Source organism: Ceratotherium simum, chromosome 10 (assembly GCF_057802395.1).
Source record: "Ceratotherium simum simum isolate JZ-2026a chromosome 10, ASM5780239v1, whole genome shotgun sequence".
NCBI lineage: Eukaryota > Metazoa > Chordata > Mammalia > Perissodactyla > Rhinocerotidae > Ceratotherium > Ceratotherium simum.
In genome coordinates, this window is record NC_141909.1 from 81897849 (window position 1) to 81915222 (window position 17374).

The following is a 17374-nucleotide window of genomic DNA, read 5'->3' on the forward strand; positions in this document are numbered from 1 at the left end:
ATAAGAACACTTGGGGCCAGCCCCGTGGCTTAGCGGTTAAGTGTGCGCACTCCGCTACTGGTGGCCCGGGGTTTGGATCCCGGGCGTGCACTGATGCACTGCATGTCCGGCCATGCTGAGGTGGCGTCCCACATACAGCAACTAGAAGGATGTGCAACTATGACATACAACTATCTACTGGGGCCTTGGGGAGAAAAAGGGAAGAAAAGGAGGAGGATTGGCAATAGATGTTAGCTCAGGGCCAGTCTTCCTCAGCAAAAAGAGGAGGATTGGCATGGATGTTAGCTCAGGGCTGATCTTCCTCACCAAAAAAAAAAAAAAAGAACACTTATTCCACATACTGCATGGAACACAGAAATATACTTAAAATGCCTCCAGGTATATTAATATTATTCACATAGCCATGCTCTACTACATAACGAAACAGCTTAAAGAAAAAAGTACTATTGTTGTATACAAGTAATTGCTTCTTAGTTTCCATGAGCCACAGGACTCTCCAATTAAAATCAAGTCTATAAATTAATCTGTAAGTTGTTTTGTATCGTGGAAAATTATAATTATTTGTCTGTAAGTAACTATCCATTAGAGACTATATACAGAATCTATTGTACTTCCTCCTACTGAGAACTTGTTTTTGACAGAATTTTATCCTAAAACTAGGAGTTTAGCTTTTCCTCTTTCTATGCCAGAGCAGAAAAAAATTTCAACTTTATTTTACTGATAGAAGCCCCCAACATCACTCAGTTGAGATATAGAAGGCTGACATTTTGAAAATTAACAGACAGCAGTTTTTGGCCTATATGAGATACCTGTTCCCTTATTTCTTTCATTTTTTCCAATCTCTTGAGTTTTGTTGCATACTCTTGAACTTCTTTTAATCCAATATCTGTGCAGAGACGAACCAAAAAACGCAGACCTAAATTGTGAAAAATATATTTAGAAAAGTATTTATGCACAGTGTTGAAAGTACAACAAATCAATAAACTCAGTCTTTTGGGACACACGTAGGAATGATGCTCACAAATAGTGTATGTTCCTCTCTTGAAAAAGAACTACACTTTGCATTCTCTGGCCCTGGGAGAACTGACTTCCTTGAAACAGAGTTTAAAGGGATTCTCTCAACCTGCTCTGCCCTCAGGTGAGACTATACCATCTATAATCAGAGCCCTTCTCATATTCTTTTTTTTTTTGTGCTGAGGAAGATTCACCCTGAGCTAACATCTGTGCCAATCTTCCTCTATTTTTGTATATGGGTTCCCGGCACAGCATGGCTGCCAACGAGTGGTGCAGGTCTGTACCCAAGAACCGAACCCAGGCTGCTGACGCAGAGCGCCCTGAACTTAACCACTAGGCCACAGGGCCAGCCCCTCCCATATTCTTTATCTCCTTACTGCTTTTCCTTTATAGCACTTATGACTACTGACATATTATATATTTGTTTATTGTCTTTCTCTTCCCACTGGAATCCAAGCTCCATGAGACCAAGGATTTTGTCTGTTTTCTGCTAGATCCATAGTGCTAGAACAGTGCTGTGTACCAACACAGCAGTCACTCCATAAGAATTTGTAAATAAATGACCAATTCATGACCATTAATGCACTGCAAAAGTAACAGTACTACAATAATTTAAAATGTCACACATTACTATATAAATTGCCCCTGTATACATTTGTCTTAATAATTCATAAGAAGAAGACCATTCATATTTTCTACAAATAATATGCAACTATTTCTCTTATCTATCTGTCCTTAGAAAGAGTGGCTTAGGAATATTTAATGTACAATAAAAATCATTGTTTTTGGTAGATGCCCTCTGAAATTTAGTATGTCATCTGTAACTCCATAGAACAGATCAATTTTTGGAAATTTTTTGATAAATGAAGAATATATTTTACGACTAAAGTATCCTGTTGAGTTCACCAGAAAACTACTCTGCTCAAAACAAGACATTCCACGGGGGCAAATGTTTTTTCTGTGACTGTACCGTAGTCCCTCCTTATCCATGGTTTCACTTTCCATGGTTTCAGTTACCTGCAGTCAATTGTGGTCTGAAATTTTTAAATGGAAAAAGAGGCCGTAAAGTGCTTCCTTTCAGTGAAAAGGTGCAAGTTCTCGACTTAAGGAAAGAAAAAAATTGTATGCCGAGGTTCCTAAGATCTATGGTAACTTTTACCAGAGTATGTTGTTATAATTGTTCTATTTTATTATTATTGTTGTTAATCTCTTACTGTGCCTAATTTATAAATTATCATAACTTTATCATAGGTGTGTACATATAGGGAAAAACATAGTATATATCGGGTTCAGTGCTATCTGCAGTTTCAGGCGTCAACTAGGGGTGTTGGAACATATCCCCCATAAATAAAGGGGGACTACTATAGTTAAGGTAGACTATTGATTACATTTGTTTTGAAAATTATCCAGGCCAAAGTCATCGGACATTCTCTGTGGCATGGATAATCATTCATTTAATTTTTAGAGTAAAACTCTCTATAAAGAAAGAAATTTGGCCTTGCTTGGAAATATTCCCTTTACCTGTCCAATGCAGAGGTGCTATTGCTACTGCAGTGGTTCTGAACTGGCAGCAATTCTGCCCCCCAGGGCACTTTTGGCAATGTCTGGAGACTTTTCATGAGGGGGTAGGGGGTGTGCTACTAGCATCTACTCGGTAGAGCCCAGGGATGCTGCTAAAACATTCCATAATCCACAGGATGGCCTCCCACAACACAGAATTATCCAATCCTAAACGTCAATGGTGTTGAGGTTGAGAAACTTTTGCCCAGCAGACTTCTGAGTTGCTCCATTTTCAAAAAGAGATACTACTTCTATTTCTCATTTAATCTCTAAAGCGCCAGTTCCCTAATGTGACCGAACTTAAGAATCACATAAAAAGCTTTTAAAAAAGAAATAGGAAATAGGAAAAATTAGATACCTGGGTGCACTGCAAACCTAAATTGAGAATCCCTGTAGGTAGGGCTACAAATACGTACTTTTAAAAAGTTTTACAAGTTATTTCCCAGTAGCCTGTTTCCTCCCTGACTAGCATCTGGAAACTACTGCTGTTAAGTTAATGAATCTACTTCTTATCAGCATTAGGAAACTCCTTGCTCCTAAGCTACTACCAAAGGCCATAACTCTGAGCTATCTGCTGTTGAGCTTTCACAAAAGCCAAACTGAGAAAAATATTAATGAAGGAACATGCAGTATACCTCTAATCCCTGGATCAGGCTGGGCCACTGGAAAACTTGGCTCAGAAAGGATTAATTTTACTGAATTGAAATGTGTTGTTTTGTGTTCATTGTCATTGAAGGACAAAGTTAAAAACAGTCTTTTCAAATGTTATTTTATTTGCTCTAGGGACGTTTTAAAGCAAGTAGCTACTATATCTTTTGATGACCTTATCTACTATATCTATCAGTGTCTCAACATGAATGAAATAAAAGTTGGCAACAATTTTTTTCTTCCCAAGGGATTGCTTTTTATGTCTTCATAAATAGTAAAGATTATACAATGGATTGTATTTTATCTCTTTCCTTTAGCCACTAGGCTATTCAGGGCTAAATACACAGTTTAGTGGGAATATGCAACATATGAATATAGTTATTTTGTATTTTTCTTGATTCTGATTTTATTGTTGTTATTGCCATAATACTTCATATTATTACTTTAAATTGCATCAAATCTGTTATATAAGAAGATGGAGAATAAATGAATATTTTCTACAAAGCTAACTTTACAAAAGGGAAATAAGTAACATATCAATATTAAAGAAACATTAAAATTCGTTTGCTATCAGTATCAGCAAGATTATTAGTGTTCTATTTTCATAAACTCTAAAAGTATTTTTTCAACCTCAAAAAGTTGTACACTAAATGGATAGTTTAAAATGTCTTTTCTATAAAACACCATAGTTTATGAACTTTAAAAAAAATCAATAAACCAAAATTTATTCTTAAAATTTCATAAAACTTTGAAATATAGGTTTGTTTACTATTAAAGAGAATTCAGTGGTATATTTAAACCCATCAACAATTAAATTCTATAAAAATGTGTACTTGCATAGTCAAATTTTCTGATCCTATAAACACATATTTAAACATATGTACCACAGGGGGCCGGCCCTGTGGTCTAGTGGTTAAGTTCAGCGCAATCCGCTTTGGCAGCCTGGGTTTGGTTCCTAGGTGTGGACCCAGAGCACTCGTCGGCAGCCATGCTGCGGTGGTGACCCATATACAAAATAGAGCAAGACTGACGTAGATGTTAGCTCAGGGAGAATCTTCCTCAAGCAAAAAGAGGAAAATTGGCAACAAATGTTAGCTCAGGGTGTATCTTCCTTAGCAAAAAAATAAATAAATAAACATATGTACCACAAATTATAGGTTGGTATCTATGTATGCAATTACTGTAGCAAATGTAATCATTATATATTAGGACATAAAATGTGAGAACCTATAACTTCAAAGTTAAAATATAATCTCACTTACATTCGACATTTTCTGGAAATTTTCTGTGAATATCTTTGTAAGTATCTAATGCTTTTTGGTAGTTACCTGTAAGTAAAAAAGAGAAAAAAAAACACATTAGCAGATTATAGAAATTTATAAGATTCAGCAAAATATTAATTTTAATCCAGTATACCGGTACCATTTAATTGGTTTAGTAGGAAGACTTTCATATTGGCCACAAGCATAAATAACCATTCTTAATACAACTTCTGGAAGAAAATGTATAGGTAAAATAAATTTGAAAAAGGGTTAGAGCAGAAGAAAACGGGTGATGGTTGAAACTTAGTTTCACTTCTTAAAATAAATATGTAGTAGCAAGAAATTAAGATCCATTCAATTTCCTAAAAATTGATGTTCTTTTAGATGAACAACTGACAAATTTAAAAATAATTTAAGTGATAGACTAATATTAATTTCAATGTCATTCACTTAGTTGGAGAAGACAAAAAATAACTTTTTTTGTAGTTTTCATTTTGGAACATTAAAAAAGTTTATATAAAGTATTTTGTTTTGTAATAAGATAATTCAGGTTCATGTAGCAGCAAATAATAGGAAAAATGAAATTTGAGTCGGAGATCTTTGCTAAAATCTCAGTAAACAAGTTACAAATCTCTCTGGGCCTTACTGTACAACAGGGACGGCTATGCTAACCCTCTAAGAGCTGCTGTGAGAGTTAAACAGAAGAGAGACAGGAAGCATCTAGCACACAGCAGGTTGGCGATAAATGTTAGCTTCTCTTCTAACCTGCCCTTCAATCACTCAAGAAGGTTTATGTCTTTAAATTATTCAGACTATCTCATATATATATGTACACTTTACATATGACTGGCATTGAAATGAACACAGGCAATTCAGAACTCATGTTGATATAAATAAAATGTCTATAGTACAGTTATGCTGTATATCCAAGGGGAAATACAGTAACATTACAGATCAACCCCTTCAGTGAGGACTACCCTGAGTATATATTCTGATGCCATTCTGAAGGAGCCCACAGAGGTAAAGAAAGAAACCTATAAAACTGGGCAAGAACATACTGTTAACACCTGCACAATTTCTGCTTCCCTTGGATCAAAGAATTTCTTTTCCTGTATCATTTATATGCTATATAAGAGGGATAACAAATTTGTTAACATTTATCTCCCTGCTTAATCTCTGATATTTTAACAATATCATTCACTTCATATTAGTTCAAAACTATTAACATCTCTATACTCAGGACAAGTGTCAGCAGTACAGGATGTAAAAAAGCAGCTACTGAAAACACAAACATTAGAAGATATCTAATGACCTTTGGTATAAAAAATATAGTCCCAGTTGCTCCAGTTCTGGGCTTTCATTACGCTTTTCAGGTGTGACATAGTCTCATAAATTTGGCAGAGCATGCAAGGACATTTAGAATTAGGTGAGTAGAAAATGGAAATATAAACTGATGTGTACAGAATGGCTATTTTTCTGTGGCTAACTTGTGAAAATAACTGCATGTTAACTTTGAGAAATAATTAATCTGTTTTTAACAGCAGTATTGAAATGCATGATTAAGACCCACTTTGTAAGCATAACTATTTTCTGTATGCAGTAATTATTATGTTTTTCATATAATGCTTCAAATATGTGTAGTTATAAAAAGTTAATGTTTTAACAAACAAATACACAATTGAAACACACTTATATGCACAATTACCTAAAAGATAGAAAGAAGCAAAATATATTAGAAATAAATAAAATTAAAGCATTTACCACTTCTTCTAAAACAACTAGCTACCATCAGCTGCCATTTTACTTGCATAGGCCTATAAAAGAAATAAATTATATGAAATTAGAGATGAAACAAAAAAACTCTGATGGTCAGTTTTATAAAGCTATATATCTGTACTGTCTTTCAATTTTTGAGCTTTGATTAGATCATCTTTATTACTGAAAATAGCAAATATACAATTTCCTTCATTATTACCCGGCATATTTATAATAGGAAATTTAAAGATTTTATTTATTTTATTTTTTCCCCCCAAAGCCCCAGTAGATGGTTGTATGTCATAGCTGCATATCCTTCTAGTTGCTGTATGTGGGACTCGGCCTCAGGATGGAGGGAGAAGTGGTGCCTCGATGCGCACCCGGGATCCGAACCCGGGCCACCAGCATTGCAGCGCGCGCACTTAACCACCAAGCCACAGGGCCGGCCCTATAATAGGAAATTTAAATTTAAGAGTCCTTCAATTTAGCTGATGCCTTTATTTAGATATTCTTATGAGAACCACTTAACCCGTTTGGTTGAAGACCACTGCATTCTATTTTAAACTTCATCATTACCTTTATCATAATCTTAGGCTTAGTATCTAAAGCTTAGAAATTTAGGCTCAGGCTTGCAAATTTAGTACCACAAGAGGCAATTTTTCACCTTGTGTTTGAAGAATTAGGCTTCAGCTCAAGACGGAGTAAAAAAGAATTCTAGTCATCCTTTTTTTTTCCCCCTTAAAAAGAAATAAATTTCTTTTCTAAACTAAATAACCATAACCAGGACTTCTACAGACTGCTGTTAAAAATATCTAAGAAACACAAGATTTGAAGAAATAAAAGGCTAGGAAATAATTTATTTATTTATTTATTTATTATTTATTTTTTTAAAGATTTTATTTATTCATTTTTTCCCCCCCCCAAAGCCGCAGTAGATAGTTGTATGTCATAGGTTCACATCCTTCTAGTCGCTGTACGTGGGAATCGGCCTTGCGTTGGACGGAGAAGTGGTGCCTTGGGGCGCGCCCGGGATCCGAACCCGGGCCGCCAGCATCAGAGCGCGCGCACTTAACCGCTAAGCCACAGAGCCGGCCCGTAGGAAATAATTTAATGCTATTCTCACTCCTTTTCAGAATCTCCTTTCTACTTACCTGATAGCTTCAAAGACAGAAAACCTTGGTTCCTACTCAATTTGACGGCAAACCTAACAGCTTTGGAATCAGACAGATCTGGGTTTAAATCACAGCCCTGCTACGTGGACAAGTTACTTAACCTCAAATCCACTGCCTACACAGCCATCCACTTTGATCCAAATAAAATACATATCTAACCATGTTAGTTTTCTCCTTACAACCCATTACCTCCCCTCCAATTACATGATAAATCTAAGATCCTAATCCAGCTCTTCCACTTTTAGTCGTTTTCTGCCTCTCCAACTCTTCTTCATCATGCCCTGCCTAACACTTCATGCTATGGCAAAGCCGAACAAGAGCATGGAGCTCCCTGCATTCACATTTTCTAGACTCCTGGTCCTTGCACGCACCATCACCTCTACCTGGAGGCTCAGTCCAACCTCTTGACACCCTTCCTTGCCAGGGTGGATTAGACTGTTCTATGTACTCTCCTAACACTCAAGATCTCTTTAGCACTGCATTTGCTATACTGTATTATTATTTATGTTTCTGAATGCCTAATTAAACTATAAATTCCTGAGAGCAGCATAGTCTTTGTATACTCAGGACCTGGCATGATGCCTGATACCTACTGGATGATCATTCATTATTAATTCCTCTTCCTTGGTATATTCAAGTACACACCTATTTTTTATTTTTGTTTTGTGAGGAAGATCAGCCCTGAGCTAACATCTGTCACCAATCCTCCTCTTTTTGCTGAGGAAGACTGGCACTGAGCTAACATCCGTGCCCATCTTCCTCCACTTTATATGGGATGCCGCCACAGCATGGCTGGACAAGCAGTGCATCGATCCACGCCCGGGACCCAAACCCCGGCCCACAGCAGCAGAGCGTGCACACTTAACCACTACACCACTGGGCCGGCCCCCTCAAGTACACATCTTGATTATTTCCTTCAAGGTTGGGATTATGATTTTTAGTTTGGCAACCTATTAATTCTGTGAACTTCATAAGCTATTTAAACTTAACGCCTCTGTTTCCTCATCTATAAAATGGGGATAATAATAGTACCCACTTCAGAGGACTGTTGTGAGAATTAAATAACATAATATATGTAAACAATAAACATTAGTTATTAAAACCACGTTCTTTTTTCTTCAAGAAAGCCTTATTTCATAAATGCCACCTACTGGCAAATTCAAAAAATAGCCACTAGAGTAGTTGTTAAGTAGCGGTGGGTACATATGTGCGCGTTGTTATGGGGAAAATACACTCTTTTCAATCACTAAAGTAGCCCAGTGAAAAGAGGAAGAACAGAGCTCAGTGACTTAATATTTTTTTTTAAAGATTTTATTTATTTATTTTTTTTCCCCCCAAAGCCCCAGTAGATAGTTGTATGTCATAGCTGCACATCCTTCTAGTTGCTGTATGTGGGACGCGGCCTCAGCATGGCCGGACAAGCGGTGCGTCGGTGCGCGCCCGGGATCTGAACCCGGGCCACCAGCAGCGGAGCACGCGCACTTAACCGCTAAGCCACGGGGCCGGCCCTCAGTGACTTAACATTAATCAAGGGTTAGGTAACATTCTGGATTATTAACTCTAGTTGATCATAACTACAGATTATCTGTGACATTGCTTACTTCCATTAGCACAGATGACTGGGCATCGATGTGATCTGTACGATCACCAAAAGATTTTATGCATTATAATAGCAGATAAACTTCCATGTAAATAAATGTAACAAAGGAACAACTTAGGACATGAGATAAACTTATTTTATTAAAGAATTAAACTGCCATGTCCCTACTGTTACTTTTAGTAACTGGAGAGAGCCTGGGCATTATTAATACAGAACAGTAAAGTTCTGCATAAAAGCAAATAAACAAGGCTGTTTTGGCTTGTCTCTTTTATTTCTGTTTTACCATCAGAATGTAGTTTAGAAATAATAAACCACGTTTATTTATTGAATGAATGCCTACTTCTTTCCTCAATCCTCACAGTAAAGAAAAATACTACTATTTTACAGACAGCACATTTAAGATATAGTGATTTAAAATAATGCACCAAAGAAATTCCAGCAAATTGCTTATAAATTGCCTAGCACGGTATAATGAATACAGAACTGTACTAAAGGTTTTAAGTATTTTAATTCTGCAACTGCTTGGCTTTAAGTTACAGAATTATGGAATTTTAGAAATAGAAGTGGCCTCAGATACCAATTCATTCTACCCATTCAACTTGAAGGAAACTGAGACCCAGGCAAGGTTAAGAGCTATGTCTAAGGTTACTCTTCCAATAGTATTTACCAGGATAATATCCCATTATAAATCCCTTATTCCACTTTCAGAAAGCAATGAGAGATGTAGTTTGAAAATTACCATAGGGAAGAACTGTTATCTCCATATTTGGAATAAGTAAGCACCAGAAAGAGAGTCACCATTTCTGGTTTTAAAATGGCAGAGTAAAGACCTTTTACCTCACAATGTCTTTTCTGGAAATTAACCTCCCAAAACCAAAAGAATGGGAAAGATAAACTCCATCTAAGATAAAAAAATCAAACCATATAAAACATCAACATACAAATGATGGACAATGAATGAAGGAAGTGGAAACTGACTTTAGCAGGGCAAACAAAGGTAAAACTCAAGTGCTTACAAAGGGCATACTGAAAAGCAGCACACAGATCTTCCCTGAAAAATCAACAGAAATGCTCAAGAATTGCAATCACCAGTACTGAGGAAGGAGGGAGTAAGGCATGGAACTACAAAAAGGAAGAGATTGGAAATCTGATTGAGTAGTTGGACCCCTACTCTGTGCAGTAATAACCCCTCACCCTCAGTAGGTGCTCACGGAGGCTCCAGCCCAAGGACTCAGGCTGGTTGGAGATGCTAGAATGGAAACTGGAGAATGAAGTCAAGAGTCTGCTTCTGGAACAATGAGATCCTCAGCCCCGGCCCCTTCCAGCTACCGGAACGGCAGCAGCCAGGTTGATACTCCTGAGGCAGATCAGAAAATGCTTCCCTGAATACACCAAATGGCCCCAAAGAAAAGACTTTAGAGTTTTAAGATTAAATCTCAGTAATAAAATCATACTATTAAAATGTTCTAATGCAGTGTTTGGTGGAAGGTGCTATTGGCATTTTGGACGACACAATTCACTGTACAAGTCCTCTACACATTATTGAATGTTTACCATCCTCGATGCCCACAGTGCTTTCCCATCATCTTGACAATTAAAATGCCCCTCCCACGACATTTCTGAATGGTTCCCCTAGGGGTGGGGCAGCTGCTTTTCTTTCCTCATATGGTCTTTTTCCTTTAATTTTTAAATCTTTTATTGTAAAATATAATACATATAGAAAAGTACACAAAAAACTATACAGCTCAATAAGTTGTCATAAAGTGAACATTCACGTAACTGGCCTGCAGTTCAAGAAACGAAGGTTGCCAACACCCTAGAAGCCTCCTTCACGCTCCGTTCCAACATTACCCTCCTGCATCTATAAAGGTAACTACCTCCTGATGCCTAACACTGTTCATTTAGCCTGTTTGTGAACTTTACACGAATGAAATCATATAGTATACATCCTTTTTTTAAACAGCTTTATTGAGATATAATTCATGTAACATAAGATTTACCTATTTAAAGTGTATAATTCAAAGGCTTTTGGTATATTATACTAATTTTTAAAAATTATGATTAAAATATATACAACAAAAAATTTTCCATTTTAACCATTTTTAGGTATACAATTCAGTGGCATTAATTACATTCACAATGTTGTGCAATCATCACCATTATCTATTTCAAAACTTTTCCTCAAGCCAAACAGAATCCCCACAACCATTAAACAATAACTCTTCACTCCCCCTCCTCCCAGACTCTAGTAATCTCTAATATACTATCTGTCTCTATGAATTTGCCCATTCTAGACATTTCATATAAGTGGAATCATATGATATTCATCCTTCTGTGTCTGGCCTCTCTCACTTAGCATAATTTTTTCACGGTTCTTCCACGTTGTAGCATGTGTCAGACTATCATTCCTTTTTCTGGCTGAATAACATTCCATTGCATGTATATAACCACATTTGGTTTACCCATTCATCAGCAATGGGCACTTGGGTTGTTTCCACCTTTTGGCTGCTGTGAATAATACTGCTATGAACATGCATGTACAAATACCTGTCCAAGTCTCAGCTTTCGACTCCTTTGGATATATATTTGGATACAGACCTAGGAGTAGAATTGCTGGATCATATGGTAATTCTAAGTTTAGCTTTCTGAGGAACCACCAAATAGTTTTCCATAAAACACCACTTTACATTCCTCCTAGCAATGCACAAAGGTTACAATTTCTCCACGTACTCAATCACCACTTGCTATTTTCTGTTCTTTTTAATATAATAGCTATCTTAAAAATGGTGAAGTGGTATCTCACTGTGGTTTTGATTTGTATTTCCCTAATAACTAATGATATTGAGCAGATTTCCATGGGCTTATTGATCATTCATATACCTACTTTGGAGATATGTCTACTCAAATCCTTTGCCCATTTTTTAAATTGTTTTTATTGTTGTTGAGTTGTAGAAGTTCTTTATATATTCTGGACATTAACCCCTTATCAGCTATATGATTTGTAAATATTTTTCCCATTCTGTGAGTTGTCTTTTCATTCTATTGATAGTGTCCTTTGATGCACAAAAGTTTTATTTTTTATTTTATTTTATTTTATTTTTTTTAAAGCTTTTGCCTTTATTTATTTTTTTTTTTTAAAGATTTTATTTATTTATTTTTTGCCCCCAAAGCCCCAGTAGATGGTTGTATGTCACAGCTGCACACCCTTCTAGTTGCTGTATGTGGGACTCGGCCTCCGGATGGACAGAGAAGTGGTGCCTCGATGCGCACCCGGGATCCGAACCCGGGCTGCCAGCATCGCAGCGCGCGCACTTAACCACCAAGCCACAGGGCCGGCCAACAAAAGTTTTAAATTTTTATGAACTCTAATTTATCTATTTTTTTCTTTTATTGCCTGTGCTTTTGGTGTCATATCCAAGATATCATTGTTAAATCCAATGTCATGAAGATTTTCCCCCACGTTTTCTTCTAAAAGTTTTATAGTTTTAGGTCTTACATTTAGGTTTTTGATCCATTTTGAATTAATTTTTGTATATGGTATAAGGTAGGGTCCAATTTCATTCTTTCGCATGTGGACATCCAATTTTCCAAGCACTTTTGTTGAAAATACTGTCCTGTCCTTTCCCCATCAAATAGTCTTGGCGCCTTTGTTGAAAATCAATTGACCATATACATGAGGGCTTATTTTTGAGGTCTGGATTGCATTCCATCGGTCTCTATGTTTGTCTTGATACCAATTCCATACTGATTTAATTACTGTAGTTTTCTGGAAAATTTTGAAATCAGGAAGTGTGAGACCTCCAACTTTCTTCTTTTTCAAATTGTTTTGGCTTTCTGGGGTCCCTTGAGATGTCACACAAATATTAGGGTGGGTTTTTCTATTTCTGCAAAAAATGCTACTGGGAATTAGACAGGGATCACATTGAATCTGTAGATCACTTTCGGTATTATGGACATTTTAACAATAGTAAGTCTCCCCATCTACAAACATGGATATCTTCCAATTTATTCCTGTCTTCTCTAATTTCTTTCAGCAATGTTTTGTAGTTTTCAATGTATAAGTCTTTCATTTCATTGGTTCTGTTTATTCCTATTTTATTCTTTTTGATACTATTATAAGTGGGACAGTTTTCTTAATATAATTTTTGGATTGTTCATTGTTAGTGTATAGAAACACAACTGATTTTTGTGCATTGATTTTGTATCCTGTGACATAGCTGAATTTGTTTATTAGTTCTAACAGGTTTTTTTTTTGGTGGATTCTTTAGGGTTTTCTATATATAGATCATGGCATTTGTGAACAGAGATAAATTTTAGTTCTTCCTTTCTCATTTGGTTGCCTTTTATTTCTTTTTCTTGCCCAACAGCTCAGGCTAGAACTTCTAGTACTAGGTTGATTAGAAGTGATGAAAGAAGGTATACTTGTCTTGTGCCTGATCTTAGAGGAAAAACTTTCAGTCTTTCACTATTAAGTATATTGTTAGCTGCAGGTTTTCCATATATGGTCTTTAACATATTGAGGAATTTTCCTTCTATTTTTAGTTTATTGTTTTTTTTTTAATCATGTGAGGGTACTGAATTTTGTCAAATGCCTTTTCTGCATTAACTGAGAAGATCAAGTGTTTTTTTCCTTCATTCTATTAATGTGGTATATTATATTGATATTCATATGTCAAACCATCCTTGCATTCTGGGAATAAATCCCACTTGGTAATCCTTTTAATATGCTGCTGAATTTGGTTTGCTAGTATTCTGTTGAGGATTTTTACATCTATATTCATCAAGGATATTGGTCTGTAGATTTCTTTTCTTATACTGTCTTTGCTTGGCTTTGGTATCAAGATAAGTCTGGTCTCAGAGAGTGAGAGAATGAGAGAGAAAAAGACTGATTGGTTTATTATGAGAAACTGGTTCACATGATTATGGAGGCTAAGAAGTCCCATAACTTGCCATCTGCAAGCTGGAGATCCACTAAAGCTGGTGGTGTAATTCAGCCCAAGTCCAAAGGCCTGAGAAATAGGGGAGCTGATGGTGTAAATCCTAGTCCAAGGGCAGGAGAAGATGAAATGAAATGTCCCAGCTCAACAGTGAGGTAGGAAAAAAGGGACAAATTCCTCCTTCCTCTGCCTTTTGTTCTATTCAGTCATTAAATAGATTGGATGATGCCCACCCACACTGGGGTGAGCAATCTACCTTACTGAGTCCACCAATTCAAATGCTAGTCTCATCAGAAAACACCCTCACAGACTCATCCAGAAATAACGTTTAATCTAGGCCTAGTGTCCAGTCCAGTTGACACTAAAATTAACCAGTGTCAATTCACCAGTGAAGTAGAATTCACCAGTGAAGACACCTGGTCCAGGGATTTTCTTTTTGGATTATTTTTTATTATTTAATTCAATCTCTTTACTAGTTACAGGTCTATTCAGATTTTCTATTTCTTCTTGAGTCAGTTTTGAGTGATTGTGTGTTTCAAGGAATTTGTCCATTTATCTAGATTATCTAATTTGCTGGCATACAACTGTTCATAGGAGTCTCATAATCTTTTTTATTTCTGTAAAATTGATAGTAATGACCTTACTTCTACTTCTGATTTTAGTAATTTGAGTCTTCTCTTTTTTTCTTCATCAATATAACTAAAGATTCGTCAATTTTGTTGATCTTTTCAAAGAATCAAATTCTGGTTTCGTTGATTTTCTCTATTGTTTTACGATTCCCCATTTTATTTATCTCTGCTCTAACCTTTATAATTTCCTTCCTTCTGCTAGTTGTGGGTTTAATTTGATCTTTTTTTCCCTAAATATTTAATGTGTTTAGTTAGTTTATTAATTTGAGATCTTTCTTCTTTTGTAATATATGTATTTAAAGCTACAGATTTTCCTCTTAGCACTGCGCTTGCTGCATCGCATAAGTTTTGTCATGTTGTGTTTCATTTTCATTCATCTCAAGGTATTTTCTAATTTCCCTTCTGATTTCATCTTGGACCCATTGGTTAAGAGTGTGTTGTTTAATTTCCCCATATTTGTGAATTTTCCAGTTTTCCTTCTGTTGTCGATTCAGTTTGATTCCATTGTGATGGGAAAAGATACTTTGTATGATTTCAACCTTTTAAAGTTTATTACAGGGCTGGTCCCATGGCTTAGCGGTTAAGTGCATGCGCTCCGCTACTGGCGGCCTGGGTTCGGATCCCGGGCGCGCACCGACGCATCGCTTCTCCAGCCATGCTGAGGCCGCGTACCATATACAGCAACTAGAAGGATGTGCAACTATGACATGCAACTATCTACTGGGGCTTTGGGGAAAAAAAAAAGGAGGAGGATTGGCAATAGCTCAGAGCCGGTCTTCCTCAGCAAAAAGAGGAGGATTAGCATGGATGTTAGCTCAGGGCTGATCTTCCTCACCAAAAAATAAATAAATAAAGTTTATTACAATTTGTTTTGTGGCCTAATATACAGTCTATCTTGGGGAATGTGCCATGTGCACTAGGAAGGATATGTATTCTGCTCTTGTTAGGTTGAGTGTTCTATATAAAACTGTTACATCTAATTGGTTCAGTTTTTCAGGTTCTCTATTTCCTCACTGATCTTTTGTCTCGTTTTTCTATCCATTATTGGAAGTAGGGTATTGAAGTCTCCAACTACTATTGTAGAACTCTCTATTTCTCCCTTCAATTCTGTTCATTTTTTGCTTCATATATTTTTGGGCTCCTTCTTTAGATGTGTATATGTTTATAATTGTAATATACTCTTACAGTAATGAATTTTTTATCAATATATAATGTCCTTCTCTGCCTCTTATAATCTTTTGTAACTTAAAGTCTATTTCCTCTGACAATAACATAGCCCAGTTCTCTTACGGTTATTAGTTGCATAGAATATCTTTTTCCATCCTTTTACTTTTCTTTGTAAGTTATTTTCTTCTGCCTTGCTTCCCTTAATATTTTTCCTTTGTCATTGACTTTTGCCAGATTTACTACTATATGGCGTGGAGACGGTCTTTTTACATTGATATAATTAGGAGTTGTATTCGCTTCTTTTACTTGTATTTCCAGCTCCTTCCCCAGGTTTGGGAAGTTCTCAGCTACTATTTCTTTGAACAAGCTTTCCACTCCATTCTCTGTCTCTTCTCCCTCGGGAATACCTATAATCCTTATGTTCCATTTCCTAATTGAGTTGGGTATTTCTTGGAGAATTTCTTCATTTCTTTTTAGTCTTAGTTCTCTCTCCTCCTCCATCTGAAGCATTTTTATATTTCTGTCCTCCAAGCTGCTAATTCTGTCCTCCATAATATCAGCTCTGTTATTCAGGGATTCTAGATTTTCCCTTATCTCATCCATTGTGTTTTTCATCTCCAACATTTCTGATTGTTTTTTCTTTATAGTTTCAATCTCTTTTGTGAAGAATTCCCTCTCTCCATTAATTTTGTTCCTGATTTCATTGAACCATCTGTATTTTTTTGTAACTCGTTGAGGTTTTTATGATAGCTATTTTGAATTCTCCGATATTTAGATTGTAAATTTCTGTGCCTTCAGGACTGATTTCTGGGTGCTTGTCCTTTTCCTTCTGGGCAGGAGTATTAATATATTTCTTCATACTATTTGATGGTGTGGATTTGTGCCTTCTCATAGTGATAGTATTTGGTTGCGGATTCCACCAGCTGCCACTGGGGGAAGGTCAGGAGCTGTATTCTGAGCCTGCCACGGTCCCTGGCATCTGTAGCTGCTGCTTTTCTATTGTATACGTGGCTGCTCTGGCTGACCGGCTAAGCTGGAGCACTGGGCAGGGGTTGGGATGCTCTCTTTTGTGTGCACGATCCTGAGGACGCTCTTGCTCGGCCCTCGCTTTCTGCTCCTCTGGGGTGCTAGCTTGATGAAGATACCCCAGCAACAGCTTAGCCTCCTCTCTGTGGGGCTGTCCCACAGACTGTGAGGGGCCTTGGAGAGCAAATGTGTTCTCGTGGAGAGCCGCTCCCTCCCCCGTCTTTTCTCAGAGCTGCGTGCAGTCTTGAGCCCTGGGTTGCTGTCAGGCAGGGAGAGGAGGTCCCCTTACCTCCTTCCACTTCCTCTCAGGAGTTCTAGCACCTCCATCTTCAGACGTATGGCTGTGTGGATCTCTCAGACGTCTATTGTGTTTTTGTTTTTTTTTTCACAATTTTATTTACTTATTTTTTTCCCCCAAACCCCCAGTAGATAGTTGTATGTCATAGCTGCACATCCTTCTAGTTGCTGTATGTGGGACGCAGCCTCAGCATGGCCGGAGAAGCAGTGCGTCGGTGCACGCCTGGGATCCGAACCCAGGCCGCCAGCAGCGGAGCGCGCGTGCTTAACCGCTAAGCCACGGGGCTGGCCCTCAGACGTCTATTGT

The 17374-nt window shown here is 37.1% G+C and overlaps 1 protein-coding gene across 12 annotated transcripts in view; it reads right to left on the reverse strand.

The window, feature by feature from the left end:
* IFT88 (intraflagellar transport 88) overlaps positions 1-17374 on the reverse strand; it is a 123649-nt gene that overhangs the window by 37464 nt on the left and 68811 nt on the right. For all 12 annotated transcript variants that reach the window (XM_087436330.1, XM_004435246.3, XM_087436328.1 and 9 more), the window contains 3 exons: positions 6246-6298; positions 4485-4550; positions 810-916 (listed from right to left, as the gene is read on the reverse strand). In XM_087436330.1, the coding sequence (XP_087292456.1) occupies positions 810-916; positions 4485-4550; positions 6246-6298 (226 nt within the window). The remainder of the gene's footprint in view (positions 1-809; positions 917-4484; positions 4551-6245; positions 6299-17374) is intronic.